This window comes from Carassius gibelio, chromosome B8 (assembly GCF_023724105.1).
Source record: "Carassius gibelio isolate Cgi1373 ecotype wild population from Czech Republic chromosome B8, carGib1.2-hapl.c, whole genome shotgun sequence".
NCBI classification, from domain to species: Eukaryota; Metazoa; Chordata; class Actinopteri; order Cypriniformes; family Cyprinidae; genus Carassius; species Carassius gibelio.
The window spans coordinates 11933768-11960674 of record NC_068403.1 but is presented as its reverse complement, the minus strand read 5'-3'; the positions used below and the strand labels follow the sequence as shown (position 1 = coordinate 11960674).

The 26907-nt window shown below is 37.1% G+C and overlaps 1 protein-coding gene across 3 annotated transcripts in view; it reads left to right on the top strand.

Annotated features, from left to right (window-relative positions):
- Positions 1-25453, top strand: part of nphp4 (nephronophthisis 4) — a 150488-nt gene extending 125035 nt beyond the window's left edge. For all 3 annotated transcript variants that reach the window (XM_052563306.1, XM_052563307.1, XM_052563308.1), the window contains 14 exons: positions 6-166; positions 1635-1815; positions 6616-6747; positions 8571-8785; positions 9575-9801; positions 13004-13193; positions 14186-14269; positions 16481-16640; positions 16780-16844; positions 17928-18013; positions 19861-20032; positions 21545-21724; positions 23246-23389; positions 24729-25453. In XM_052563306.1, coding sequence (XP_052419266.1) covers positions 6-166; positions 1635-1815; positions 6616-6747; positions 8571-8785; positions 9575-9801; positions 13004-13193; positions 14186-14269; positions 16481-16640; positions 16780-16844; positions 17928-18013; positions 19861-20032; positions 21545-21724; positions 23246-23389; positions 24729-24869 — 2138 coding nt within the window. In that variant the 3' untranslated portion in view covers positions 24870-25453. The remainder of the gene's footprint in view (positions 1-5; positions 167-1634; positions 1816-6615; positions 6748-8570; positions 8786-9574; positions 9802-13003; positions 13194-14185; positions 14270-16480; positions 16641-16779; positions 16845-17927; positions 18014-19860; positions 20033-21544; positions 21725-23245; positions 23390-24728) is intronic.
- The last annotated feature ends 1454 nt before the right edge of the window (positions 25454-26907 follow it).

Genomic DNA, 26907 nt, shown 5'->3' with positions numbered 1-26907 from the left:
CTTAGGTTGTCCTGGTCTGCAGCTGCAGTACAGAGTTGACCCGCAGTTCCTCAAGCCAGGCGAACGTGGCTGGTTCCTGCGATACCTGGCACTCCACTCCCTGCAGATTGATGTCTGGGACAGTGAATCCTTAATGCTTATTGGCTCAGCTGCTGTGGAGCTGAAGGTAAAATAACCTAAATTTACTTGCAAGAAAACCATGATTTAAAATGTAAACAAAGTAATTTGTTCCAAAGACATTTGCCAACTAAATTAGCTGACAGAAAGCCAATAAAGGAATTTACATGACCTTACATGTTGTCAGCTTATTCTCTAAGGTCATGCATATAAACACACTCATAGACTCAGCAGTAATATTACAATAACCCAACTCACCTCACATAAACAATGACAAAACAACATTACAACTCACCTCACATTCCTTGGCAACAGCCTTGCAAGTCCTCAACCTGCCATGTTGGTAGTAACCCCACAAGCCTTACACAGAATTTTGACACGGGTACAAATACTGCCCTCATTAATAGCCCAACAGAACTCACACAGCTTTTTAACTCAGGCAGACAGTCACCCTGCACATCGAAACCTTTCTGTGGTATTCATTATTTAGTGTGCTCAGATGGGAGTGTCATGTCGAAATTATGAAATATGCATGGCATACTTCAGGACACCTGTGTCTGTTAGATCTCGCCGCCGCAGGTCTCATGGCTAGAGCTCTCATTGATGTCAGCTGTTGAATAAAGGTTAGAACAAAACAAGACCAGAAATAGATACAATCACATCAACATAATTGGACTGTTCATCTTTAGCATGGATTTTGACCTTTTCAGAATTAACAAAGGATCCGTTTAGGATTCAAACACTACCACAGGGTCATCATGCGGTGGCATTTGTCAGTAGCCTGTAACATATGTCTTAGTTGCTCATTATTTTTGTTTATCTTTTTGTTCTACATGGTAAGATCAGTAGAATTGATTCAGGGGCCATTACGAATCGCCTTCGTTTTTAGCACAATTTTTTATAATTGATCACTCTAAATTTAAGATCTTAAATTGACAGCTTTAAAGGGTTAGTTTACACAAAACATCCTTGGTGTATATGGCTTTCTTCTTTCAGACGTTTCCAATCAGAGTTATATAAAAAATTGTCCTGGCTCTTTCAAGCTTTGTACGTTTTTGTTCAATAGTCCACGAAAACGAATTCTTGTTTACAGGAGCAAAGGAAGCAAATTTTCCTTAATTTAGCAAAGGTAAAACGGTCTCCTCTTGGATTATACTGAAATCCTCCATAATTTTTCTTTAAAAATCCTTGTTTTGTGCTTCTAATTCATGACCATCTTTTTTTTTTTTTTTACAAAACATCGATTAGCTACTGGAGCCTTTATTCACCCCAAAGAGCTGTGTGATCCACGTTTTTATATGGATGTGTGTGCTTTATTTGACTACTTTTGGACTGTGAAACAAAAACACCATGCCATTATAAAGGTTATAAAGGTTGAAAGAGCCAGGACCATTGGATTCATCTGAAAGAAGAAAATCGTATACATCTTGGATGTCTTGAGGGTAAGTAAAACAAAGACAAATTTTCATTTTTGGGTAAACTAACCCTTTAATAGTATGTGACGTTTGCTTTTGCAGCATATGCTCCGTCAAGGCCGTGCAGCCGTCCAGGTGAACCATGAGCTGGAAGTGATCACTACTGAGTACCTGCAGGATGCCAGCTTTGCCAGCAGGCATGACAACAAGCACAGCGCCACTCCAGCCATCAGTGTCTACACTACCGTAAAAGGAATTCTGCATCTGCGGCTTGGCAACGTCGGTAAGGATTGATTAAGCACCATGAATTAAAAATGCAATTTTCAAGGTCAAATACTTAAAAAAGCAGTTTGTAACATTATTTAGTTTAAACATAGTTTTGTGGCAGTATCAGAAAATTCTGTATCTGTCAGGGATGTGCAACATTCAGCATTGAATTGAAAATCCCATTTAAATTAGAGTTCAGTTCTTAAATTTGAAGTGAGGAAGCAAACTAGAACTAGAAATTTGACCTTTGGTTTGGAATAATAAAAAACATAAGTAAAAGGAGTAATTTTGTACCTAGGAAATGTTGAATGTAGGCTTGACACAAAGCTTTCAGGAAAAAACAAAGCAAAAAAAAAAAACATTTAAAAACTATAGACTGTTGGATGAATGGATATATAGACATACCTAAATGATACATTTGGTCTTTAACTTTCCAATCTCTGAGACGTCACTATAGCGTAAAAAGCATCCGTCATTAGTGACCTTAAACATCTGAGCTGTTTTCCACTCTGGAAATCCAAGCTGAGTCAAAGCTATTCACAGTTTGTCTTTATGTTTATCTGCTTAAGCTCCATCTTAGAGGCCCGATGAAAATGCAAGTGTTTCTTGAGAAATTAGCCAAACAGTCAGATACCCATCGGCTTTCCTCTGTCTCTCACTCTCAGCGGTCGGAATCAATTAACTCATCCACAACCCGTATCTCAGTCTGAGATTAATGCGTTGTCCATTTATTTGTTTCCTAATGAGTGGTCGCCGTTAACAAGAGATCGAGGTTTAGTCATTCTCCAAGGCTTACTGAGATGTTTATCCTTCAAAAGCGCCTCAGAAGGATTGGCTTGGTCAAAGCAAAGACAATTATCAGCCAGAAGAGTGGGGGATTGGGGCTTTCATTATGTACATGCAAATGGATTGATTGGTCCATTGAATACATTGTCAAGTTTTGATAACGTGGGACGGCGTGAGTCTACCGCTTTGGGTAATGCACACAGGATTGATGTCTTAGTTCTCGACCCTGCTCTGTTTCGACATTTTCTGCTCAGATAGGATGTGTCACGTCATTGGGAATTAATGAAGCTCCCGTGTAATTGGACTCGGGATGATTGGCATCTTTTCGTATGTGAAAACATGATGGGAAAAGCTCTTAATGAAATCCTCTTTAATTAACTTCAGCTTGATACGAAGAGACAAGCGAATAATTAAACAAACAGCGAATCCACATAAAAGAAATGGATAACTTAATTTGCCACTAATGGAACAGGTTAAATATCATCTCTGAATTCCGAGTGTTTCGGTGCATCTGTCAAAAGCTTCTCACAGTAGCAACAGGCTCTATCACCTCCGGATTCTTTATGCCTTTATACTGAACAGAGAGAGAGACGCAGGGCCAGTTGGAGGGGAGGAAAGATTAGGATTTTATAATTCGCCTGCCTCTGGCCCCCACGCTGCTCATCTGCAAACGTTTGATAAGCGTGGCGAAGATTTCAGTAGAGAAAGAAGAGAGATGGGGAACGGGAGAGAGGGAAAGAAAATCGCATTTCCTCGACAATTATTTCCAAGCGAGTCCCCTATCTCTGCTTTCAAGCTAAAAATACAAAAAACAATGGTATATATTTGCAACAGGGGCCAGTGTAGACTTCTGTCTATCTCCTTTAAAACAAAGCAACATTTAGAAGATAAGAGAAAGTGCTTCCTAATGGAAATCCTATCATGTGCTCCACTACAGATAAAAGAGCTCCATATGTGAATGATTTCCAAAGCTATAGAAAGGCATTCTGCTGGGTAAATAGGGGTCTAATGGAGGCATCTAAAGATAATGAAACACCCAACCGGCAGGTGTAAAGTTATCGGGGACACTGAGAAAGAACTGAATCATATTTCCGATGTCTTCAGGATTAAACTTGCTGAAGTTTTACATTTTCTAGAGTCTTCTGTGGGTTTGTAAGGCTTGAGGGCTCACTTTGGTTCACAATATTGTACAAGATTGTTTTGGGTTGTGTATGTAGAGGCATGAGAGGGTTTTGTGGAAGTCTTTGAAAAGTTTTAGGGAGCTATGAACTCGAGAAATTTACTCTGTTAGTTTAAGAACAAACTTTAGCTCTTATAAAGGGTTAGACTATAAATCTTAAGATGTGCGTTCTTTGAAATCTTGAAATCATCTTTCTTTAATATTTATGCTGTTTGCTCTCGGAACAATCCAGCAAACCCCTCATTTGTTCAGATATGGCTGATGTGATTTAATGCCGTATTTTGAATGTGAAACTGAATGTGAGGGATTTGTGTGAAATTGCTATGTATATCTGATCATAAACCTTCTTCTAATCTTAATTTAAACAACATTATACGAATAGTCTGCTTAAGCAAATAACATACAAACAATGACTCCTTTGTATTTCGAATCATTTTTATATATCATAGACATGTCAACAGGGATGCATGCATATTCAAAAGATGCCATAAAAGCCTTTAACTGACACTCTTGGTTTCTTGAAATGTCCTTTTGCACTCTTCTTTGTAGGACACCCACTCTTGTGGAGAGTAGCAATGTTGCTGAAACTTTACCATTTGTAGATAGTTTCTCTTACCGTGGACTGATGAACTTTACAGCTTTTAGAGATATATTTTATAACCCTTTCCAACTTTATGCTTAATATTAGGCATTCTGAGATATCATTTGCCTAGGGACATGGTTCATACCTGGCAATGCTTCAGTAGCAAACTTTGTGAGAGTGTGTTTTTTATTTTTTATTTTTTTATACGAGCTGAATTCTATCTCGTCTCATTGTTTGGGTTCCAGGTTAACTGACTTCTGACTCCGATTAGCTTTTAGAGAAGTCATTAGTCTAGGGATTCACCCTTTTTCCTTCTTGCACTTTGAAAGTTTACACTGAGTGTTCAGTAAAGGCATTAATATCTATCATTATTTGAGTAGACTGTTTGTTTGCTCGTTATTGTGTATCGATCACATCAATTGACTAATCTATTCTAAGTCCATGGTAAATCCAAAGTTTCACATGTGTTTGTCACTGTTAAATCTCTGACAACATTACGTATGTGCAGTGTACAGAGAGGGTACTCAGGTCATAAGGTGTAGCTTCTTTGCATGGTGTATTTATGTTTAATTAATTAGCGAATATTTAAATCGTGTAAAAGTCATAAAGGTTAGTATTAATTTAAAACTTTGGAGCACATTTCTTGAGCCTCCACTGAGAAATCTAATCCTGTGCTGGGTTGAATATCTCTGATTTAGTCCCCCCCTCCCCCACTTTGACCTTACTTGAATATTCTGTTATTAAAGCTAAATATCTCATTGTGCTGCCTGGAGCACCTTCATTATGCATGTATATGTTTTTTTTTTAACCAACTTTCCAAGTTAAATAACGGTTCAAGTGCTGCTGGCATCCCATTCAACTTAAAAATAAATAAACAGCCTCATCATCTAATATACAGTAGTAGCAGCAGTGAGTATGAAATACTTTATATCAAACAATATATATGTGTATAGGTTTTTTATATATATTGATTGTTATTGGTATATATACACAGTTAACGCTCTTAATTATGTACACAATGTTAAATCACGTACTGTATGCCTTTTTCATTACAAATAACCACCAGTCTGAGATCAAATGCATTGTTCTCATTCACCATTTCAAAACATAATAATGATCTTTAAATGAAATGCTCTTCATTTAAATACTGGAAACATTTGTCTTTGTTTATTTGTTTTTCCAATTGACAAAAGAAGTGTGTGTTTAAGTTCTAGACACCTGACTTGTGTACCCCTCTATCACTATTTTCAGTGGATTTTCAGTCAATCATTGGCAGTGCCCTGAAACACACACTCCCACCTTCAATCACTTTTGTGCCTGACCTGTGTCTCAGACTTGTAATTACAGCTCTCACATGTCTGTAATCACAGGTAAAGCTGTTGAATGTTTAGGGCGGTTGATGTTTGTTGTGAAACCACTTACACTGCAGTTTAGATAATTTACTGCCTCTCAATCCACAGCAATCACAGTTGAGAGATAGAGAACCAGTAAGATAAGGGTCATTAGCAAAGGAGAATTCACCTACGCCAACATTTCAGTGTTTTTTTTTTTGTTTTTTTTTTGCTTAAGTATTGTTTTTGTAATTTACTTTTTTTACCTATCCACCTCTTCTTCCATTTCTCCCTGTTTAAGATTCCTCCCTGTCCTTTTTGACCACAGAATGTTTGTCGTTGCAAGGCACCAACCAATGCATCTTTCTTTGTGGCATTGTGATGGTCATCATCAGTTCAACCGAATAACAGCAGAGACAGTCTCTGTGGTAACAGACATATCTCTAATGGTAAATCGAACTCTTCGGCTGTCATTCTTAAGTCTGTCTTTGAGGGATACCTTTGCTTCACCTATATTTCTCATACTAGCAGTGATCAGACTTCTGGAGCCAATACACAAAACAAAAGAGTCTATGTATCTGTTGTTTATCTAGGGTATATTTACATACACACAATACAATGTTTTGTGTCTGATTGTTGACACACATGAAAATGTATAAAAGTAATATTCATATGTTTTATATATTTTCATTTGGCAATGTGGTTGTGAGACAAATTAAAGTGTGTGTGTGTGTGTATGATAATACTTTATTCTATATATATATATATATATATATATATATATATATAAATAATTAAATACATAGAACAAAGAAAATGGTAGTAACACAGCTATCTTCTGGAAAGCTCTGTTTAAATTGACATACATTTCTAAGCTTAATTTAACCAAACTGGACTGATTTGGGCTGAGCTTTGTTGTACTCTTCTTTCCAACAGGTGGCAGTGTGAAAAATTCCCAGAGTTCTTTGGATCTTCCTCCATCGCTCTCCCATGTGGTCCAGCCCAGCGATGCCCCTCAGGGTTTTGCAGGAGGAGGTGTCCCCGCTTTAACGGTCCTCCAGCTTAACGGTATATCACATCATCCCTCTAAAGAGAAGCATGACTTCATATGCGCAGAACCTAGGAGCTCTGCAGTTCTACAGATCTGGAGAATTTATAAGAAGTACATCATGTGGGATTTTCTTGATAATTCCAGAAGAGGATTTGGCGGAGAATTCCCTTATCTAGTTGTAGTGGCTGTTTTTATTTATCTTTCTTCTCACTCTCTTATTATCGCTTCATTCTAATGACAGAGTGTATCACAGTATTATGACATACTGTATGGAAACGTAGCATGCTAATGTCTTCTTCCAAGAAGACAATATTAGTCTTTTCATTACCTTGTTGTGTAAGACATAAATCTAGACATTTAATCTTTTAAGCCTCATGAGAATGGCCAATGAATTGCATATGGGTGATGCTGTTTTACATATTTAATAAGCGATCCTGCAGTACTCTAGCAGAAGGCTACCTGATGTACCTGATACCTCGGTCCCTATTCAGAGCAAAAAACATTGTTAAGGACTCCTCTTACTCTTACATCATCTGTTTTACCTGCTACCTTCGGGAAGGCGATATAGGTCAATCAAAACACGAACGGCCAGATTTTCAAATAGCTTTTATCCAAGAGCTATTCAGTTCCTGAACTAAGGCATGCTTTGCACCATTTATTTATGTGAAATCCTTGTGGTCTGTGCAATCATTTCTGTACTTAGAACTGCACTTTATTGTCTTACCTGCATTATTCACATTTTTTTTACACAGACTTTGTTATTGTGGTCTATTTGGTTATCATTTTGTAGCACCTCTATGTGTAGTCTCTGAAATCTCATTGCATTCCAATGCAATGACAATAAAAGCTTGAAATTGAAAATTGAAATATAGTCCTATAAATATCCTGCCATTTATGCTGAATATTTTTACTAATTTTAACTATCCTGCTCCACAAGATATTTCTAAACTCTTTCTCTGCAATGACGGTAGTAAAAATTATAATAATATATTTGACATTATAAGATGCCCGTTATAGCATCCCTTGCAGCAATGCTGAGAATGCAATATGTATTTGCATTACATTATGAATTGCATTTTGACACATTTTAAAACGCAGCGATGTGTGAAAACAAAGTTGCATAGCTAGAAGCATTTGTGTTCAATTAGGTAGGTAGAGCAGTGGTTCTACACTGGTGGGTCGTGACCCAAAAATAGATCTTTTCTGACTGGATAAACTGTATAATCATACATCGTTAGTATGGATTAATGATTAGACAAGTTTTTTGTTGATGACCTCACAGGCCATATAAATATAATACATAGTTATACAAAAATTATAAATGACACACACACATATATAATATATAACATGTATATTAATGGGGGGGGGGTGTATATGTCAGCCTGATAAGACGGAGATAAAGAGAGTGCTTCAACATGCTCTTATTCATCACAGAGAGGCCCTGTTGTCTCAAATGCAATGTAGGTCTTCCTCACTCTCTCTCTCTCTCTCTCTCTCTGTAGGATGGGCTACAGTGGGAATTTAGGTTTAGGAAAAAACACTGGCAGGCTCTTTTTGATCTTGCGTCTTTTGATCCCTTGTCGTTCTGTCTTCATTGGCTTTAAATCACAGGATTATGTTAGTTGTGATGTTGAATCGCATTGAAGCGTGAATCTCAGAGCAGGTATATCTGAAAGCAGGTCTCATTGGGTGGGAGGGATAACTGGAAAAGACCAAGATGGATTTTAGGCCAAATGGAGGTTGAAAAGTGGCCCCCGAGGAAGTGAGGAAAGAGAGCATGTGTGTCTCGTAGGAGCGAAAGATGTTGTTTATGCGCGTGTGTATGTGTGTGTTGCAGCAAGCAATGCCAGACGAGCCCGCCGATTGCCAGAAATTGACAGTGAGCTGGCCAGACTGCTACAAAGCACCATGAGGGAAGTAGGCGGAGCCACACTGCATCAGCAGGCCGAAGCAAAGGAAGTGCGCCAGAGGAAGATTGACAGAATGGCAGCTGTCCGTCAACTTGAGGAGCAGAAAGCCACGCCCCCTTTTCAGGACAGCTCAAACATCACGGTAAGAACGAAGGACGGTTTTAAATTGAGTGGGATCGAAAAGCTGTCTGTCTCAGCAGGAGCTGATTGACATTCACTTCCACTGTGCAGCATGTGATCCTGACATTCACTCCAATGTCGATAGTGAAGGGATGGTCAAAAATGTCATTTCAAACCAATGTGACTTTCTTTTTTCATGAACTAAGGTTTGGATCACTTGTTTTGTTGAAAAGATCTAATTGAAAAGAGTCATTTGTTTACAAATCGGAAATCTCTTGAACGTGCAAAGAAGAACTAAAGATAATAATGAGTGACATTTTCATGTGTTCCTCTCACAAAGCCATCATCAGATGACCTGAATATAGCATATGGGCCATATGGGACACTTATGTGATACTTTATTTATCTAATGTCGAAGCTTGAGAGCTGCAGTTCTCATTAACTTTCATTATTTGGAAAAGTGCTCGCACTCTATTCTTCGGAAATTCAACTTTTATGAAAGAAGGTAAGTCATGTTGGTTTCAAAATACAGTAAAAATGATGAAAAATTTATTTTTGGTTGATCTATTGTGTTCCTTTCAAAGCATGAGCTTTATTTTAGCTCCAAAGAGGAAACAGCTGAAACTGAGCAGCATTATTCGCCAGTTCCTCCCACTCTGTGGGAATGATGAAATCGAACCTAAATTCACTTTTTCTTTCGCTCAACAGCCTGGCACGGTCTTGCCATGCTTCAGGCACATCAGTTTTATTAGTTTCTAGGTCTTTCCGGTGCAGTTTCAACATGTGAATTTCTTCGGATCCTTTCTTTCAGAGTCATCGGGCAGAGCGTGTGCAACATTCCCGTGACCTGCGTGTGATTGAGGCCTATCGTGAGCGCTGTAAAGCACAGGAGATCACCAACATGCTCTCTCAGGCCATCACTACCAAACACACTCTCTACGCCTCGCTAGGAACGGCAGAGTTCTTCGAATTTGTGCTCAAGAATCCATTCAATGTTCCTCAGACTGTCACTATTGAATGTGATGACCCAGAGCTCTGGTGAGATATATTATGTCTTTGAATGCAATACATCAGTGGTTGTCAAACTGATCAAATATGAACATTTATATACCACCTAGACACATTGACATCTCTTTCCTCGCAAGCTTAAAGGCAGTGTGAGCCACATAATGTCATATTTTGATTAATAACAATTTTCTTACAGGTAGATAAATGATGGTGCTGTAAGAACATTGAACAATAAGAACAATCCACTGACTCGCGTCTTTCCAAATCTGTATGCTCTTTCTTTCTTATTTGGAACATAAAAGAAAGTATTTTGAAGAAGAATTTTGCTCACACAATGTAAGTCAAATGTGTCCAAAAACAACACTGGGCAGAAACTTTAATTTCGCAGGGCAAAAGAAATAAATAATGGATGAACTGAATGATCACAAAACGAAAAAACTTTTTAGTTTAAGTTTCATGATCATTCCAGTTTTTCATTTTTTTTAATTATGGGAAAGTTACTTATTCTCTGAGCATTCTGAAATAATTAGTAACTTTAAAAAAGTTTAGACTTTTGTCTGTTTATTAGTGAAATGTTGTAAAGGAAGTGAAACGTGTGTAATATGTTAATGCAGTAATTATACAGTTAATACAGTTAGTTATTTCTATCAGAACAACTGTGTGATTACACTATAATAAGCAATCTTATGAGAGCGTGTTCTAGTGAGTTTTTGTCTTGAAGTAGTTTGTGTGTTCACTATAAGAAATGTAATTTGATTCATTCTCAGTACAGTATGCAAATGCCCTAAGAAGACCAACTTAATGTTAATATGTACATACAGTAGTATGCCTATACTTTAATCATGCACAGCAGGCACTGTGTCCATTCAAAGATCAAATAAAGCCTTTGCCTCTGGCATTACAGCCCTGAAAGAAATTCTGCGTAGATCAATGTTTCGTTCACGTGTGAACAGCCTTGTCTGAAATGAACATCTGAATGAATGAGTTTTCCTCAGCGGGGCATTACTGGGGCCAAGAGCTTCCCAGGGGGTAGGAAAATAACACTGAATAAATAATCAATTCCCCCCATTTAAGCTGATTTTAATTGCAGCGTGATGTAAAATATCTTTCCCCGACCAGGTTTCCTGCATAAAGCTTTTAATTCAGGATTATACCACACAACATATGAGTTTTCTGCAGGCCATAGAATGAGTCCACACTCTCCATCGTGATGAGCACAAGCCAAGAAAGTGAGAGAGAGGAGTTAGGAGGACAAGGTGGAATAAATTACAGCATTAACACCCCTGCATCTTTCAGTGTTTAATTAGGAAAGACATTAGTAGCCTAAACTCCACACACACACACAAACACACACATGCTGTGATTTAGGACGAGATAAATATTCTCCAGCGCCTCTCTCCAGGAAGTATGTTTGCATGGCAAACGTCTTCCAAACTTGCATTGTGTTGTGGCATAAAACCGCAGCACTTTGTGATGTGTCATGGAGGTAACTGCTAGCCCAGGAGCGGTGTGTTTGTCTGTGCGTGAACCCTGCGAGTCAGTCCAAAGCACTCTTGTATGCACAGAGCTGTGCCAGGGAAACAAATACCTGAGGTCTGGACTTTGCATTCGTACATTTGTGTTGAATTGATGCTTTTCTCTTCCAGTGCAAAGGATATGTCAGGCCCGTGTTTGTATTGCTGATGTATGCCACAAAGCCAACCTTATAAAATCACCTCTCTCTTTCACTTTCACTGAAGAGATTGTTTCTCACCTGTACTCACATATTATATATGGAGTGGCAGGTTAGAAGATACGCCAGATTTCAGCAGAGCTGCGCCATTCTTTCTGCCTAATTCATTTTATCCACGCAGGTCAGGTCCCGCAGCTCATAATTTGTTTTCAGTCCTCTGAAGCAGTTTTTTAGTTATACTTCAGCTGAATTTTATTATCTCTCTCTCTCTCTCTCTCTCTCTCTCTCTCTCTCTCTCTCTCTCTCTCTCTCTCTCTTTCTCTTTTTAAGATTTCTCTATCTCTTTTTTGATTTTATACAATACACTCAAATGTTTGGGGTAACGTTTTTTGAGCAAATATTTTTCTTAATCAAGAACGCATTCAATTGATCAAAAGTGACAGTAAAAATGTTGATATTGTTATGAAAATGCTTTTAAACTTTCTATTCATTAAAAATTCCTGAAAAAAAAATATTTTCACTGTTTTCACAAAAATTTAAAAATTCAGTTTTGCCATCACAGGAATAAATTACATGTCAAAATATATTAAAATAGAAATTGTTAATATATTTCACATATAACCATTTTTACTGAATGTTTGATCAAATAAATGCAGCCTTGGTAAGCAAAGAGATCTTTCAAAAAATCGTATGTATCTTACCAACCCCAAACATTTAAAAAGCAGTTTATTAATTTCAATCTTTTTTCTTTTTTTTTAACAACGTGATTTAAGCTTGATGCATTCAGTACTCCACTTCGGATTTTCAATTTACCATGAGAGAAAATATTTAAGTAATATAAACTAAACATGTAGCAATTTATAGTCACCCTCACCACAAGCCCTGTTTGTTTATGTCTACCTTGTTTTATTGCTGGAAGTAATGTGAAGAGATATTATGCCAGGTCATATTCCCCATTTAGGCTTTATAACATTTCAATGTACTTTTCTGTCATTATAGTCCTCTTTTTGCATTTTAAAAGATCCCCTTGCATATATGCTTCTATATGAAAGAAAGGGAAATGGGCTTTGCTTTTGTTCACGTAAGTATACTTTTGTGCCACCTGCCTGGCTCTCTGTTATTAAAGAGAGAATGTGATTGAATTTTCCGAGACTTGCTTTCACATCTACTGTACTGTACATAGTACAAAAGAGTTTTTACACCTCTAAATTCTTTTTTTTTTTTTTTTTTTTATGGAGAATGATGCCTTCTCGGGCCCAGAGGTGCTGCCTTTGATGTTTCAAATGCCCTTTTCCTTCATATATTTGTGCATGAAATTTGTCTCTATGAAACAGAAAGTAATATTTCACACCCAGTGTGTGTTATCTTTAAACCGTACCCTCCCAGGAGTTTCAGTTCTGTGAGGGCTTATGTTTGACTGTATCATGCATACTCAAATACTCTTTTTCATTGCCAATAAAATACTGCTGGCAAGGCAAAGAAAGTCCTCAAGCTGTTCCTTCCTTTTCTTCTCCTCTCTCTCTTTGCTGTTTTTCATCTTTTTCTCTTTTTATCCCTCAGTGTAATGGTGAAAACTGAGGAGTGGAGATATTTCAAGGAGTTGACGAAGACTCTGACTCCTCTAGAGGAGGAGATGTTTCACGTGAAGGAGAGTACACAGACTCCACAGGTTTACCTGCGGCCCAAAGAAAGCGTCCATGTCCCCTTCAAGTACCAGACCTTCATCTGTGGTCACACCTTCCCTCTTCAGGTAAATCTAGGGGGAACTCTCTCAGACTTATACTCAGTGTTCAACCGTTTTTTGTTCTTGTGTTTTCAAAATACTTTTCAGACCAAAAGTATTATTGATTATAACACTAATAATAAGTTTTGAGTTTTTTTGTTTTGTTTTTAATTGTACTTTTCACCTTGAAGATTTAGTGATACTACCAGTTGTTTTGTTTTGTTTGATGAAGAGAAAGTTCAAAAGATTTTGATCATTTGATCAAATTAATTTGTTGTTTATATATATTTTTTGTTTTGCTTTAAAAAACAACAAAAAGGTACATTTTCACCTCAAAGATTTAGTGCTAATACTAAATAATAAATATTTTATTTTATTTGTCTTTAAATGTACTTTTTACTACAATAGTACAACCAATAATAATTTTTTTTAATTTTATTTTGTATTGTTTTCTTTGATTTGTATTTTTATATATATATAATTAATTATATTTATTTTATATTTATTTTATATTTTCACCACATTGGTGTAAAAAGTCTAGCAGGCCCACTATGTAGACTCTCAGCTGAAGTAAATCTCAACTGAACTGTCCACTGAACTGCTGATACTGGAAAACAATGTAATCTGGAGAAAATGTGAACTATTTCATTATTTTTATGTGTTGTGTTGTTTTGTAATTCAACCATGAATGATGTGTCATCACTGAGAAACTGCATTTGTTTCCTCATTTCCCTTTTGCACTGATGAGACTTGGATTAGTTCACATGTTTCCGGTTTAATTGGATTTGGGTTTGTTTATAGTCGGTAGTATTACAGCGGCACCCACAAGTGAGGGAGTGGAGTTTAGAATGACTCAAAGCATCAGCAATAATGAAATGGATTAAAAACAGCCTCATCCAGACAGTCTGAACAGACCTGTCCAAACAATGTTTTTCCATCCCTTAATGACATTATTTCAATGTGATTGTTCTCTCACCGAATGCTGCACTGTTCATGATGACTCCTCTGTCGTACTGCAGGATATGAAAGGCTTAAAGACTTCAAGAAGTCCACAGATGGCTCAGAAACATCTGTCCAATACAATTAATGCCAAATCCATCAAGGTAAGTGCTTAGCACTCACTGTACTGCTGAGCACACACAGGAGCTCGGTCTCTTTCTATACATCCTGATTAGTAGTTGTGCAGTGAGAGAAGTGGTCCGGCACTCTTGCTGTGGTTCGAACAATCCAGACTGAAAACATGACTTGGTCCTCAACAGTAAAACTGAATGTAACTGATGCACACTTACAAGAACCAAACAAAGGTTACATTCTTTTGTATTTCTGTATATATTGTTAAGGTGAATATGTATTAAATGAGAAAAAGAGCTCTTGATCACAGCCCTTGCACTGATGGATCTCTTCTATTGTTTTGACCTTTTAATTGTGTATTTGAGATTTGACCTGAAGGACCAAATACATTTCATTTCAGCCTGCCATTAATATTCAAATTGATTAATTTCAGCCTTTTAAATAAATGAAGTCTGTTAATGAGCAACATTGATCAACTGTCCTGTTGCCTCTCATTAATGTTTCATAAACAGGTCCACGCAGGTTCTGCAGACTTTCGTGGGCAAATTTACACAGAAATTGCCCAGCATTCTCAAATGTCTATACTTCTGCAGTCCCTTACATTAAATATTTTATTAAATATTTCATATTGCTTATTAAATATGTTGATAAATGCAATAACACAGACAAGGTAATGAACAGGTTATTCTATTTCTGTAGGGGGAAAATTAAAGTACACTTGACCCTGGACCACAAAACCAGTCTTACGTGTCAATTTGATATTTATACATAATCTGAAAGCTGAATAAATACGCTTTAGATTGATGTATGGTTTGTTAGGATCAGAGAATATTTGGCCAAGATACAACTATATGAATGGAATCCGATTGTGCAAGAAATACTGAGAAAATCACCTTTAAAGTTGTCCTAATGAAGTTCTTAGCCATGCATATTACTAATCAGAAATTACGTTTTGATATATTTACATTAGGACATTTACAAAATATCTTCATGGAACATGATCTTTACTTAATATCCTAATGATTTTTGGCATAAAAGAAAAATTGGTAATTTTGACCCATACAGTGTTTTTTTTGGATATTGCTAAAAATATACCCCAATGACTTATGACTGGTTTTGTGGTCCAGGGTCACATATTATATTATATTTATAAAATATGAAAAAAATGTTTTTAATCTTATTTCTAACCTTTACTTTTCATTGTATGCATATTTTACCCAGATGGTTAAGCTGTGTACTGTATGTGGGTTGATGTGCTCTTCTATGGCATTGTGGTTCATCGTTCATTTGGGTTGTTTCCTGCCATATGTAGCCAAGAGAGACTGATGCCTTGCAGTACTGCTGACACACACACACACATACACACTCACACACACAGGACTCCCATATCATATTTAGTTCAGTTGGGGTCAAGCATTGCTGTGCACAAACTGACATCACCTCCAGAGGAGTGTCAGTGTGTTGTCTTGGGCTGTGAATCCGACAGCCAGCTCGACAGGATCTCACGTGAGAGAGGTTGTGCACTCAGACTGCAGATGACTCATGGTACTTCATATTTCACTCCATACTGTCAGTGCTGTTCATTCACTGCGGAATGATTTCAGATAGGCTTGTCATTTAGAGGCAGACCTTGACCACCTGTGCTGAAAAGAGCAGCTTCGACCATTATACTGGTTCAAGGGTGGGCTTTTACTGGTTTGGTGCTGAACTACAAAGAGATGTCATGCAAGTTGCAATTAAATTTTGTTCATCTCTTTTAAATAAAAAATCATGTATTGAAAGTATATCCAACAAGACAAATAACTTGCATTGTCCAGGATAATTTACATAAGTGTATAAAAAACACAAGAAACGTTCATTACTGTGCACCAGGGTTATGGTTAACTAAAACTAAAAGCATTGTTGTTACTTGAAATAAGATAAATGCTAGTTGAAAATAAAATCAAAAAATAATTTTATTTCCCCTTGTTTCCAAGGCAACATTTCTTAAAATACTAAAATAACTAAAACTGAAAAATACAAATAATAAAACTATATAGGCATGTTTTAATACAACAGAAACAAATACAAATGACTCTGGTCTGTGGTAATCGATAGCATGTCGCTGGTGTGGTGGATATCTGTTGTCTTGTTGTGAACCCGGACATTCCTTTTATTTTCTCAATTGGTTTAGTTCTCCTGTTGTTTAGCAGGAAGGCCTTTCAAAATTTGTGTAGGTTGCAAGCGATCTGCTTGTCTTCCAGGTGCTGTTCCGCGGGGAAGACAGAAAGCCTCTGGCGATCTGCCAGGTGGATGTTGAACCCATGCCACATGTGGTGGACCAGACCTTCCGATTCTACCAGCCTGAACTCACCTTTCTAAAGAAGGCCATTCGCCTGCCTGCAGCCTGGGACGACACAGCAGGTGCTGCTCATTACAAACATCCCGGCCGCTGCGGACGCACATACATAAACCCACTCACACAAACATGCTTCAGTGTCTGCTATTAGTTCTGAACTAAAGACCCCATTTGTGCTCTGTCTCCTTTTGTACTTGCTCACAGATGGTTCTGCCACCCTCCATGTGCGCTGCAGCGACCACAATGTCATCTGCCACACCACCAACCTGGTGAGCCAATCACAATCCACTCTTAAAGGGGTCATCGGATGGCAATTTTCCAAAAACTTGATATGATTTTTTTAGGGTCTTAATGGAAATTTTTTACATACATTGGTTAAAATTTTGCAATGGTAGTGTAAAAAAAAAAAAACACCCTGTCAGAATCAGCATGCTGTTCTAGTCCATGTTGCTATAATAAGATTCTGAGTATGGGTCACCATACTCGGATGTATATCATGTATATCACGTCACTTTAAATGCTAATGAGCTCTGTTACTACAAAAGGCGATTTGCAAAGATTTGTGGCTTGGGTGTTGGGAGTAAATAACAACAGCTATGTTCATTATTACATCTAACAACTAAACACCTCATTCGCTTAATCTGAGACTTTCTTATCTTCCTCTGCACCGGAGTCGCCACAATGGCGAACTGATGACTGCTCACTCAAGGCGGGTCAAAGGCAAGGTGCTAGTGTCAGTCAACTATCGTGGGAGGAGCCTGTGCAGAACTACGTCATTCTGACAGGAATCTCAGAACAGACTGATTTGAGAAAAAGGATTTTAAAATAGCAATAAAAAAAACCCTGGGTGGATTTTTATCAGTATAGGATACATGTACAGTATACACACACTTTTAACACACGTTTATGTTCAAACAACTTGAATTTGGAATCCGATGATCCCTTTAAAGGGTTACACCATCCCAAAATGAAAATTTAGTCAGTAATCACTTACCCCAATGTCGTTCAAAACCCATAAAAGCTTTGTTCGTCTTTGGAACACAATTTAAGATATTTTAGATGAAAACCGGGAGGCTTGGGACTGTCTCATTGACTGCCAAGTAACTAACACTGTCAAGGCCCGGAAAAGTCTTTTTCTATTTAAAAAATATAAAAAAATAATTATTTTTTATACAATAATTTCTATATTAAGTTTTCATAAAACATTCAAGATTTATAATTCATTTTAATGTATTTTTTTCATTTTTTTTCATACAGTATTTTTTAGAAATTGTTTGTATTATATTTGTATTTTACTTACTGATGAAACATTATTATTTTATAATTAATTTCCTTGGATTTTGAAACTTTAGACTCCAGGAGAACCACAGGATGTTTACCTGAAAGTACCTGGTAGCCCAAGTCCACAGATTAGGAAATTCTTCATCACAATTTTCACGTATGTACACCCTCTTTTTCACCTTCTCACTTATGAGTACATGTGGAAAAGTGTACTTTTTTCTTTTTTTTTTGGAAAGTGAGAACCTGTTAATTTTCACTCCTCCAGATGCATGGTGAGGTGTGTGCGTGTGAACTTCTGTGTTTGGCTGTGTGTGTGTGTGTGTGTGTGTGTGTGTGTGTGTGTGTGTGTGTGTGTGTGTGTGTGTGTGTGTGTGTGAAGCCTGGTCCCTGATTAATCCCTTCATGTGTGATTAATGACATTTGCTTAATCAGGATGTCTCATTTACTGTCTGATTGCATCAGATCGTAATATACATTTATTCATCGAAATCTGTGACATCTCTTGAGTTCATAATCAGTGAACATGAATAAAAACACGATTTTAGAACCTATGCATCACACATCTCTCCCTGGAACTGGAACCAGTGAGAGTGACTGCAAATGTACAGCAACACATATTAATTAAAGGCAGACAGCTCACATGCTTTGTGCTTATGACTCTACTATTATCCTGAATGCCATATATTATAATTTAGATAGTATTATGTAATCATATAATACTTAAATTCACAGATTCTCAAACTTTTTTCGTTCAACTAAACCCATTCAACCTATAATATTGCACTTGACGTACCCCCATTTTCATAATTGATTAAAATACATATGCATTATCATGAGTTCTCTTTTTGTTTGTTCATGCAGGTATTTTTCATATTTTATATATTTAAATAAGTGGTTTAATTTTATATTTTTATTATTTAATTAATTATTATAATTGTTTCAACGCATTCAGTTCCTCACAAACCTTTCACAGACCGTAGTTTGGGAAACCACGTTTTAATAAATGTAATCTATTATAACAATAATATAATATGATCTAATATTTCCTGAACATTCCACCCATCTGCTACTGGTCATCAAACAGAGTCAAGCGCCAAAGTCATGCCATTGTCTGCTCTGTTTGTCTGGTTATTTTGTGATAACAGACAATTATTTCATATTTTTCATGATTTTTTTTTTTTTTTTTATTATTAAATCACCAAATCAATTATTCATTACTGATTTTATAAATACTTTAAAAATATATATATAATTTATTGGTCTTTTTTATTATTATTACGAAATTAACTTTAACATTGATTTAAAACTTTTTTTAACATTAAAAACTTCAGCGTTAAAATTTTGTTTGCTTTATTCTTTTTCTCTTTCAACCTTACAAAAATGAAAATGTAGTTTGTCAGTGGAATAAATGCATTGGTATCCACTCTAATTAGTGAGCTCATAATAGACTTAATGGTTTTAAATGACTGAACAACAGACAAGCTCGTCAGACACACAGTAACCCATCAAAACTGAATTTTTGAGCAATTATAATAACCATGAGATCAATCAGCTGTAGCCTTTTTTTTTATACGCAACAACAGCTGCTGTTGAGGACAACTCGACAACCAAGGACGGTACAAACGTTCCTCAAATTTTGTCCCTTTTGAGCTTGAGCCCCTGAGGCAGGGTCAAGAGCTCACGCACAAAGTGCTTCATTTTTAATACAGTCCAACTGTAGAAACGCCGGCAGCCAGAGTGACATCAACATCTGCAAAGCTCCTTCGGGGACACGGGTGCCCGCTGGCACGCGAGATGCTCTTAAAGAAAGGGTGAATGGATGAATTTAAAAACGGTGACATTTGGGTCTTTCTGAACATCTCTCTTTTGAAGATTCGAGTTATGCATGCCTCTCTCTCAGGGGAAGTGGGGCCTGTCAGACCCGTCCTGCTATTGTGTCAGTGTATTTGAGGAGAAAAGTGATAAAGTGTCTTTTGTGTGTCTGTGTCAATCTCTCTATGGCAGTGACCCTTGGCTGGCCTCCCCTGCGCAGATCTGGCAGGTATACGTGCATTACCTGCAAAGGATGGACCTGAGCTGTGTGTGTGGCACTCTGAGCTGGCATTCCCTGGTTCTGCACGGCACACAAACCATTCGCAGGGTCAAGTGCTACACGTCGCATCCCCTCGAGCTTCAGGTACGAATTGAGGGGTCAAAGTAAAACACACTGATCGGGGGTAGTGAGCTCTGATGGGGGATTATGTGGCCTTTTTTCCTGTAGTGGGAGAATGATGAAAAATAATGAGATGGTAAGTAAGAAGACTAGGTTATGTATATTTTATTTCTAATTGTGTTTTATTTAAGGGCTTTGAATATGATTTCGAAGTTTCACTAGCTAATTGCATATTTTTCTGAATAACAATTAATCACACCTAACATTTTTTTTTTTTATGTAAAGTCCCACTTTAGACATAACTAATTAACTAATAAATACATTTAAAAATTATAAATATATATGCATATTAAATCCCCAAATGTATGTATATTAGTAAAGCTTAAGTCATTAAAAATTTTAAATAATTCTTAATTTTTACCATCTAAGCCAGTATCGTCTTGGTTATGTATGGTAACCCACGTTCCCTGAAGGGGGGAATGGAGACGTCGAGAGTGACTGACTGAAAGGGAACTGAATATTATATTTGATCAGTTATATTAAATAATAATCATAATCATGCAACATTCAGTTTTTAGTCCTTTTAGCTTTTAATAATGGTAAACTACAAGTCATCATAGTGCTGTTTAGCATTTTTTTAACAATTACCGAACATTAGTTTTTTTTTTTTTTTAATAAACACAACAAAAGTGAACTAATTATATATAAATTATATATATATATATATATATATATATATATATAAACACTCACATACTGTATACATATATGCTTTTTTATATGTTAAAAAGTCAATATTAATAGCAGAAATTAATGTATATTTATTTTCCCCATCCATCAGTGATTTTACAGGAGATGGATTTAGAGATGCAATTACTCTGAGAAGGTTTTTAGCATGCCTATTTGTTCAGCCTCTTTAGCCTAAATATTTGCTGATTATCTGTCAATTACCAAACCAAGGGACTGTAAGGCATATAGTCGAGTATGAAAATATGTAGTTTTTGCATTTCGAAAAAATGAGTAAAGAACAGTGGAGTCAGATGCAGTTAAAGTTATGTGAGCGAGGCAAGTACATTGAGGGGATGAAAATAATAAAACCCTTTTGGCTGCAGCAGTATCATTAGCTTCCAGGGTTCAGCACACCACAGCAAAGAAAGTGGTGCTTTAATACATATTTATACAGAAAAAGAAAAAACATGTGGATTATACAACCAGCATAAATCTCAAAATGGGTATTTCCTGTTATCCGAAATATGCAAGCAGAGCAAATACAGCAGCTCCCATGTCAACAGTGCGCTGTGTGCTGGTAGAGACCTTACTGTTGGTTTAATTGGCCGTGTGCTAATGTTGTACAGCAGGTGCCAAGAAAGATGATGAGGCAAAGTAGATATACATTATGAGCTTCAGGTGCAGCCTCGTGTTTTCTGAAGTTCTGCAGAGGAGGGTTTCCCTGAAGTTGCTTTTTTTCTGGGTGGGTTTTCTGTTTTCTGTGCTTGATGCCAGAAGCTCTGTGATCATGAGATTTGTTTGTTCCAGGTGGATCCAGGTGAAGTTTTTGCTCTTCCTGCTCATGGAGTTCAGGATGTCTGTGTGGGCCTGAGGACTCTGCGCCCTGGAAGCCGTTTCTTTTACCTCAATGTGGTCGACGTGGACACTCGGCAGCTGGTTGCCTCCTGGCTGCTGTGCATCACATGTCGACAGCCTGTAATCTCCAAGGTGAGTAAGCAAACTGCATCAGTAGAGTGCAACAGTAGGGTTCAAATCACTTTAATTTACTCATAGAGAAACTGATTTGTCACTATAACACATAAGCCTTTCAATACTTATTTACAAGATCTCATCACCTATACGGTCAACGGTACAAGACCACAGGAACCAGATGAGTCCTCTGCACAATCTGACTTTACTGCAACCTAGAATTAAACTGCTGGCTTCGTCTGGCCAGAGGAGAACGGCACACTATTGCGTCACACTATTTCCCTAATACTGGATAGCTGCTTTGACACAATCTGCATTGAAAGAAGCACTCTTTAAATAATGGTGACTTGAATACTGTTTAGGGTCAGTAAGATTTTTTATTTACTTGAATGCCTTTATTCAGTAAGTACATTAAATCGATTAAAACAAGTACAAAAAAAATTATATCTCAAATATATGCAATAAATATAGCTTCTTTAAACATTCTATATAATCAAAGAATCCTATAAAATAGCATTGAGTTTGACGTTTCCACTAACATATTAAGCAGCACAGTTGTTTTAAAAATGAATAAGAAATGTTTCTTAATCATCAAACCAGTATATTAGAATGATTTCTGAAGGAGAATGACACTTGAGACTGAAGTAGAGGCTGATGAAAAATCAGCTTTGCCTTTACATATTCCATATTCAAATATATGCAGATAGAGAATGGTTGTTTTAAAATTTAGGAATATTTCACAATATTACTCTTTTACTGTTTTCTTTTGTGAATGTTAAAAACATTTAAAAATACAACATTTTAATGTCTCCAGACTTTTGATTGGTACATAATACAATGTGTAAATGATCATTAATATTATTGAGAAATTATTATTACAACAAATTAATATTTGTTTTTACAATTTAAATGTACGTATATTTCTGTAGTTCATACAATGGAGCATAGCACTAGCAATGCCAAGGTCATGGTAAAACATGAAATGATAAAATGGATATAGTATCCTGAATGCAGTGAAAGTTGCTTTGGATAAAAATGTCAACCAAATGCATAAATGCAGTGAAAATATGTGACGTGATATATGGCAACAACATCAACCCAAAATTTGTGAAAAAAGTACAGTTATAATTGGCTTTTTTTTTTATACTATGCATTTATATGTCTCTGAGCACTGTACATAACTACTTGATTATGTCATTTATTTTCCTCTTGTGAAGTGCTCTCTTCTAGCAACTATCCAGTGGGTGCCAATATAAAGTGTCCAATAAAATGGCTTTACTTTTAGTAACGATTAGACAGCAACAAAACTGACACTTTTTTTTCCCCATAAGTGTGATGTGATGCATAGTCCACCGTGATCGTTTTTCTCCGATTATGTAAATTTTTTGCAGAGCAATGGCAAGAATTGAATGGGTCTTTAAATTTCAGCTCTGTGACAGAGGATGTGGTGCATGAAGTCAGTGCCAGTGATTTAAACCTGACATTTTTACTTCAGTTATTTTACAATACGTCTCTGGGCTTGTGCTTTAATCTCCCCAGGCGTTTGAAATCAGCGTTCCTGTAGATGGAGGGAAGGGCAGCAATAAGAAAATCAGTTTCACAAACCCCTACTCGTCCTCCAGAGTATTCAATCTGCGCACGGATCGCCCAGACCTGCTTCAGTTTAAAGAGGAGCAATTTCAGGTGAGAGGACCCAAAGCTAATTCTTGCTCTATCAACAGATCTCAGACTCTGTCAGGAGGCCTTGCTGTTTAACATTGAAGAAGAACCATATTTTTAAAGCCCCATTCAACGAAAAGGTGTCTAGAGCCCAGAGGAGAAGGATCTTGACATGCCTCTGTCTAGGAATCAATTTGTGTCCATCTAAACTGTCATTCTTAGACACGTCTCACTATGTGAAGTTCTCAGTATATTGGAGAACTCAATTTGTGCCCTGGCTCCTCTTGTAATGCCGGTCCCCTGAGGAAACCATAAAGCTGCGGCCCAAAAAATGGGACAAAAAGAGAGACATACTCACAGTCGGGCTGGGGACATCAATATCTCTCACCTCGAAGGGCTCGGAATGAAGCGTGTAGGTCTTACAGCTCTACGTTAGACTTCAATTAAAAGCTGTTAATTGATTAGGTAATCGATACACAACCGTTGGCTATTACTCCAGAAGGAGACAGAAAACATTAGTTAGCCACAGGGACAGAGTGTCTCGGATATATAACTGTGGCTTTAGGGGTCACAAAGTCATTTTTCCCGATCATCATTTTGCACAGAAATGGTGTAAAACAAAACGGGGTAAAATGTTAATTTCATCATTCAGTGCCCTCATCGATCGCTGTATGGTTTAGTGAGTTTCACATCCCATATCTGGCCAATAAATAGCGAAACAATGTAAAATATGCAAGTGACAGTATTGAACCCAATTGATTAATGATACCTCAGCGTCAAATAAAAGCAGTGAAGCTCATACAGAGAGGAAATGGCCTGTTCCAGTTTCTTGCTAGTCAACACGGCTTCAATTATCTTCTCTCACGTTGGATTTATGGTGTCTATATTTTTGAGAAATGCAGCTAGAGATGTTGCTTTTTTCCCTCTTTGAGAAATAACAACTGTGTCATCGTAAAATAGGAGCAGAGCCAAAAGACAACGGAAGAATCGATACGTGCGTGCCTTTGAGGAGATTATGAACTAAATCCTCAACAGAATTTAATCGTGTGACATCAGGAGATGTGGTGTATTTTTTTTGGGGTAGTACAGTTGTCTTTTAGTGTTCCATGAAAGAAAGAGAGTGATAAAGGTTTAGAGCATCATGAGGTTGAGTAAATCATGACAGAAGTTTGAAATTCAGGTGAACATTTCCTGTTAAAATAAAGTATACGTATTGGATGAAAGAAAATGTAAATATATTAAGAGGAAAAACATAAATGAAATGTTTAAATGCTGCACTGGGCTAATAACTTAAACCTGTACTTGTGTGCAAACACATACCTATTCATTTGTGTGTGTGTGTGTGTGTGTGTGTGTGTTTTAGATTGGGGGAGGGGAGCTGTACACCATCGGGCTGCGCTTTGCTCCAAGTCAGAACCCTGGCATGGAAGAGATTCTCATCTTTATCAATGACAAACAGGATAAGAACGAGGACACTTACTGTGTTAGGGTTCAGTACCGATAACACAACACTATCAGCCTGCATTACAGCTGCTGCTTTTGCCCACAAACAGACCTTCAACCAGCAGATCGATGTGGATTTACTCGCATCATGCACATGCATTTTTGCTTACACAGTGTGATAAGTTGATCCAAATAAGATATGCATTGAAGTACAGACCAAACATACTCTATATATAAATGCAGAGTGTAAGTAAGGTTAACTCCATCCAGCTCATTGAATACATGGAGTAAAGTGTCTCTCACGTGCGCTGGAGTAAAGCTATCCTGTGGTGCTGCAGGCTGAAACTGAGAGGAGCTTCTGATGCTCACATCGGCACTCTTGATGTGTGTGTTTATTATTACGCTGAATCCCTGCTGTGATGTGTCATTAGCAGCGGAGAGTGGATGGCCACTTGCCCAGGACTTCAGCCATCTTCAAACAGTGAGACGTGTTTGTATGACCAGTCATTTTATTTTGTTAAGTGTTCGGAGTGTTACGTTCGCGCTCACTGACAATAGAGTGCTACATTTGGGGAAGAAAATAGTCATCCTTCATTCTTTTCACTGTATTTTTTGTACTAGTATCAATAAAAAAAAATTATCTGATTTATGATTTGTTGTATCAGTAACGACATGCTGTTCTTTGTGTTTGCATGAACAGTATGTGTTTGCAGTAGCTCTGAAGGGCTTCCATTAACATCTGTGGACTAATCTCCTGGCTCCTGTTAGAGCTACAGCTGTCGGAGTCTGACAACAACCAGATAACCTGCCAACTTACCAGTCCAGAGATGGAAGAAAGAGCATAAAAGACAGAATATACTTTGGATTGTGAAAGTCTGAGTCCGCATTGAAAATCTAGAAATGTAAAATCTGATTTTAATGTGAATGGTGTCAAAAAAAAAAAAAAAGAAGGTAAAATGATTCAGAAATATTTCAATAATCAAACTAAAATTTACAAAAAGAAAAATACATTCCAATTAGCAAATTTTAGTGTAAGCTGTAATTTAATAAGATATCCTTTTTTCGTTCTTTCTTTCTTTTAATAAGCAATTATTACTTTTATTTAGCAATGATGTATTAAAATTATAAAAAGTAAAGACATTTACTGTACAGGTGCATCTCAGTAAATTAGAATGTAGTGCAAAAGTTCATTTATTTCAGTAATTCAACTCGTGTATTAAATGAATTCAGTGCACACAGACTGAAGTAATTTAAGTCTTGGGTTCTTTTAATTGTAATGATTTTGGCTCACATTTAACAAAAACCCACCAATTCACAATCTCAACAAATTAGAAAACTTCTTAAGACCAATACTTGATAGGGGCTCCTTTTACTTTAAATACTGCCTCAATTCAGCGTGGCATGGAGTAGATCAGTTGGTTTCTGTGACAGTGGCCTTCAGCTCATCTTTATTGTTTGTTCTCTTGTTTCTCATTTTCCTCTTGACAATAGCCCATAGATTCTCAATGGGGTTCAGGTCTGGTGAGTTTGCTGGCCAGTCAAGCACACCGACACCATGGTCATTTAACCAACTTTTGGTGCTTTTGGCAGTGAGGGCAGCTGCCAAATCCTGCTGGAAAATGAAATCAGCATTTTCAAAAACTGCTCAGCAGAAGGAAGCATGAAGTGCTCCAAAAATTTTTATGTAAACTGATGCAGTGACTTTGGTTGTCAAAAAACACAATGGACCAACACAGCAGATGACATTGCACCCCAAATCATCACAGACTGTGGAAACGTTCAGTGGCGCTGCTGACGTATGACGCTATTGATCTTTGTTATTGGGCGCGCCAGAAAACACATCAGCTGGTCGTACGTCAACTGTCACAGCAGTCGCACTCACAACAGACCAGGAAGAGAAGACCATGCTGAATAAAGTCGTAATTTTTTATTTATTGTTTTTGGACCAAAATGCATTTTCTATGCTTCAACAAATTCTAACTGATCCTCTGATGTCGCATGGACTACTTTGAAGATGTTTTTATTACCTTTCTGGACATGGACAGTATACCAGTATAACAGCATACATTTTCAATGGAGGGACAGAAATCTCTCGGACT